Source organism: Parus major, chromosome 3 (assembly GCF_001522545.3).
Source record: "Parus major isolate Abel chromosome 3, Parus_major1.1, whole genome shotgun sequence".
Lineage (NCBI taxonomy): Eukaryota > Metazoa > Chordata > Aves > Passeriformes > Paridae > Parus > Parus major.
Genome location: NC_031770.1, coordinates 46,145,367 through 46,150,478, shown reverse-complemented (window position 1 = coordinate 46,150,478; position 5,112 = coordinate 46,145,367). Strand labels below are relative to the sequence as shown.

General features: G+C 41.0%; 1 protein-coding gene across 2 annotated transcripts in view; it reads left to right on the top strand.

The window, feature by feature from the left end:
• RGS7 (regulator of G protein signaling 7) overlaps positions 1 to 2,629 on the top strand; it is a 232,732-nt gene extending 230,103 nt beyond the window's left edge. Inside the window, exon 17 of one of the 2 annotated variants that reach the window (XM_015621722.1) lies at positions 2,052 to 2,629. In XM_015621722.1, the coding sequence (XP_015477208.1) occupies positions 2,052 to 2,213 (162 nt within the window). In that variant the 3' untranslated portion in view covers positions 2,214 to 2,629. The other variant, XM_015621730.3, reaches the window with a different exon arrangement.
• Positions 2,630 to 5,112: the final 2,483 nt, after the last annotated feature.

The window sequence follows — 5,112 nt, the reverse complement described above, 5'->3', positions numbered from 1 at the left end:
GTCATTGTATTTTGAATTTTATTGCAATAAATTATAGCAATAGTTCACACAACCCAGCTATTATCTCAGATTGTCTCTCTGCAGAATCACAAAAACAATCTGAGTCATCCTGACTTGATTCATGTTCAGTTCCTGTTTGGGAAGACTTCCCTCACCATCAGGCTGCCTGGTAGCAGTTTTTTTTTTCTCTGTGAAAGCTCAAATTCTGTACAACAGTCCCACAGCCTATGGTGGCTTCTGCAGCATGAATCATGGAAAATATGCATCCCTGCTTGTTTGCAGCTGGTTATTTTTGCTGAGGTCCATGTTGAAGGAGAGCTATGCAATTTTTTTCCTACATGATATGTGTCTTTTTAGCACTCTGATGTGAATGGATTAATATAGACTTACCAAACATATCAATAGATGCTCAGAATTTCAAAGGAGGAAAAGAAGTAGAGTTGACATGCAGAGCCAAGGTTGAGTATCAACCATTTTCAGAAAGAAAGTGAATTTGTCTTTATGAATAAATCAAGGCACAAGTGAGTTGTTTCCCTTTTCCTCCCAGGGTCCTCTTCATGGCCTGTCACTAAATTCTTGTGAAACTTTTATTTATGTTTGTTATGGCTTTTATTTCACCTACATATGTTATATGAATTGGTACATGCAGAATATATTATTTTAATTAGTTAATGGAGCTGATTGATTAATAACTTGCTGTTCTTACCTGAAAAGCATGACAGGAGCACAGAAAATTACTTGCACTTGCAACCCTTCCTTACATCTTTTGAGAGAGACTTCTCTGAGCTGAAAATGCAGCACAGTAACTTTGTATAATACCTTAGACATATGTGAATAATAATGTGTGACTTCAGGGAAGTGAAGGTTTGCAGAGTACCAGTGACACTGGCTAATGTTTCTGCAGTTGAGCAGTTCAGCAGTGAGCAGCCTTGTTTCTGACACTGTCCTGAAAAATAATGAGACAAATTTTACTATTAGTAATAGAAGCATAAAATCACCGCTTAAAACCTTACAGTGATTACAAAGATTACCAGATTCCTCCCAAAATCTAAAATGAGGACTGAAGGAACTTCAGAAGCAAAAACTTAAAGTGTCTGGTCATTTCAGGTTGTATGACTGAGCAATAGTCATTTATATGGTGGGCAAAAGTGAAGTCAGGTGCAGAGAAACAGGTTGTAGGGGCTGTATGTGCTGTGGGGAGAACGCCTCACCAGGGGCCAGTGGGCTTAAACTGGATATGCTGGTTCATGTCCAGGGCATTAGCTGGGTGTCAACAACCAGTTCTGACCAGAAATGGTCAGAAACTAATGTAACCCCTGGGAATATGCATTTTTGGCATGGATGCCTGATTTTTCCTGTATGTGTGTTGAGCTCTGAAGTACAGTGTTTGCTTCAGGCACTCCTAAAGATTGCTCTGAGACCAACCAAAAGGCTGGAAAGCGTCTTTGGATAGAGGTGGTAGGTGTGCAATCATTTAAGCAAGCCAAGAAAAAATTTAAAGATTTTGGTTGTAGATGGTAAGTATTTACTTCAGGACTAATGCTCTTCTAATCTAGCAAGAAAAGATATAAAAAGGTCTGGTGGCTGGAGCTGGACACATGCACAGGATGAAAAGGCTACGCATTTCATCAGGGAAATACTTAGCTACTGGTGTGGATTGCAAGAGGTTATTGTGGCTTTTCTACCATTAGCAATTTTTAAATCGAGAATAGATGTTGTTGGGGTTTTTTTCTTAATCTAAAAGATTTACTCAAGTTTAAACTGGATCAAATTCAAGGATGTTCTGTGTCCTAAATTATGTGGTTAAGTGACCACAGAGTGACTCCTGGTTTTATAATCTGAAAATCCTTTTGCTCTGACAAATAGGGCCGGAGGAGCTTTTGCTGTGATTGGTGACTTGGATTCATGGATGCGCACTGTGTTTACTGGGGTCACCTCTCTTCCTGCTGAACCAGCTCAGCGCTGACCATCCAGGCTGCAGAACTGCACTAAGCAGACCTGTCCTGCCTAGCCCAGGGATGCTCCTTTTTCACTTATTTCTCTCCTCCCAGGCTGGAACCCCACATTCCTTTTTCCGAGGAGCCAGGAGCCACCTTGACCCGGGGAACTTCTGTAGCGCTTTGAGAGTAACCATTCACAAAGACCTCACAGCTCTGAACTACAGCACGCACAAAGAACACCTTTTTTCTAACAACTACAAAATGCTGCAGTAAGCTTTGCTCCAATGAAACCTCTGTTAGTGGTAGAGCTTATAAAGCTACCAAGTGGAGCTTGGTATGTTAGTGACCAAGGATTTGACTATCAGATAATTGCGATTATATGTTCTTTCCAGAACAACTTGCATTATTTAAGAAGAAAAACAAACTCCAATCAAGCTGGTCAGAGGTTTTGAAATATTCAGATGCAGAGCTCCAACCTTTAGCCACTGGGGTACAGTGCAAAGTGCTGCTAAGCAGGCAATAGGCTCAGGATTTATTGCAGTGACTGAACTTACAAATACAGAAAGTTCACAGAAAAGCCTGCTTTTGTGAACTTTCAACCAGCATTTGCAAACTAAGAACCCATAGATGATTATATAATAAATGGATGCATATCTGTCCAGACATTTAATAAAGATACTATGTGAGAAGCATGGAACAAGTCATTTTCCTCTGCAGTAACAATATATTTTTTCTATTGTATACAGGACAGTCACAATAGCAGTTTAAATCTTTTAAAGCTTTTATGTTAAGAAGATGATATTTTGACAATAATTATACCCAAAATACAGGTATTAGAATGGGAATTTTCAGGTCAGATGAGACTAAAATTTGGTAATGACTGAATTCTCTTTAACTGTTATTGATATATATGCACCATTTAAACAAGACCTTGATACTAAAAAGTAAACTGAACTGTGCAGTATGATCCAGTACAACCTGTTTTTATAAGTGCTCTTTATACCCTGGAAGACATGGGGATGGTGATACAATTTATTTTCAAAGGCCAGATCACCTGTTACTTTGGTAATGGCACGTGCTTAGCCTGGGAAGGAGAGCCCTGTTTGGCCACAGCTGCCATGTACCCTCACAACTGCCTGCTCCCTGTGCGTGCTCTCTCTGGCTCCCCTGCAAAGTACTGACCCAGTGCACATGAGTTACACCTACACCAGCACAAAAACGGTGATTTTCATTTCCTGGTTGCTCCCAGAGACATGAACACAAGCTCCAGCCCCGGGCTGACCCTTACTACCCTATTGCCAGCACAGCCAGGTCTGGAAGTCTGGTAAGATGAGTTGAAAGTATTGTTTCTTCCACATGCACTCATGTTCCTGTTGCATCTCAAATATATTAAAGAAGTTTTCTCTCTCTAAATGTATCTTTACATGTCTGCATTTCAGATTTATGCTGTTGCCAATCCACTTTACATTTTGCATTATACCAAATGCCTACTTTAGCTGTTGATATTTGGGCTCGACAAGAGCAGGAGGGAAGTGAGGAGAGGGAAGAGACTAAAGTGACTTGTGAGTGTATTAGTAGGATTTCTATGCTTGGGTTTAGGCCTGCTGAATCTTTGGCAGCACAATTTCTGTCTCAGAACTGGAGTGGTGGGTGCCAATCAAGACTGGTCTGTTCCCAGGATGGGAGCTCTTTCTGTCCCACTGGCACTAACTGCACCTGGAGCATGAGGTCTGCTGTTCTGTAAGCCCGAGTCTGCTCTCTGACCTTGTTTACATCTTTTCACTAAAGTACACACAGGGAAAATGCTTCTTTTGAGTCTAGCTACTTCATCCTGAGAGGATGCAAAGATGCCTGTTCTTCTTGCAGCCAAAGGATTCTCAAAGCCTTGCATTTTTGGAAGAGGTAAGTGACGGAGGAGATGATCTGCAAAGGTAAGAAAGACCATTCCTCAGAGCTAGAAATTACGGTGCAACTCTTGTTAAGTTCCCAAGCTCCAACTCTATGGATTACAGTGGAGAACCTCTGCCACACTAAGTGCTGCTTTACTGCTGCTATCTGTATCAGGCAAGGAGATTCGTCAGTACTTCCAAGATACCACTCACCAAAGATACCACTCCAATGGATGCTATTAGAATAGCAGAAGGTGAAGCCAGATGATGAAAAACACATTTGTCAAGAGTTTGGTGTGACAGTCATCCATTCTTGAGCTGTCATGTGCTGTAGTATCTGTTTTACATTCCTACACAGGGTTTTGTAACAGTGAGAGGAAGTGGTCAATCCTTTCAAATTTGAGAGAGCCGTGCTGGCACTGATTTCTGTGGCTGCAGTCATGTGTCAAGAGATTATTTGTGCTGGCACAGTGAGTTCAATACATGTCTACATTCTTGATACTTGAATCTGAAAAACTTCACTAGAAGAGATGCCAGTAAGCTGTTATTTTCTCTAAGTACCAGTTCTCCATAGATGTAATCATAGTAACAGCCGTCGCATTTGTGCTAACACTGGCCAGCAAGGGTTGAAATCTTGGCCCTGTTGAAATCTTTGGTAAGGACTTGGCTGAGAAGTGTAAATAGGTTTCCACACAAAAAATAAAAGCATGGAAGCAAAAGACAGAAGTCTGTGTAATAACAGTGAAATGGTTTTGATTTTCAACATCCTGGATGTCAATGTTCTTACTCTATAAAAAGTTCCGATTTGTTTGTGCTGCAAGGAACCCTCCCAACAAAAGTTCACTCCTCATTTCCATATCTACTTCCAAACCAGATATCCTGTCAGGACTGTGTTTTAATCCAGATGGTGGCAGAACTACAGCCCAGCTACCTGACAGCTCTGTGAGGGGTGATGGGGCAAGTCATATGCCAGTTGAATTCCTTCTAGTGAATACAAGGATTTTGTTCATGTTCTTAAAAGATGATGATGCCCCAGAAGGTATCCAGCCCTTGGATAGAAAGTTTCGTCTTTGAAAAGGTGATGTAACAAGTGCCCTGTGCTAATCAAAACAAGTTTGTTCCTTGGTTTTAACTGATTTTGGAAGCCAGCTCTGTAAAACAAATACCTGTGGCACCAAATATCTAAACCATGAAAAACACTGTGCAGCATCAGGTCCTCGACCTATAAGCCACAGGAAATTCCAGACTAAATGTTCCTAAAATTTGAGTTGATCATGCCTCAT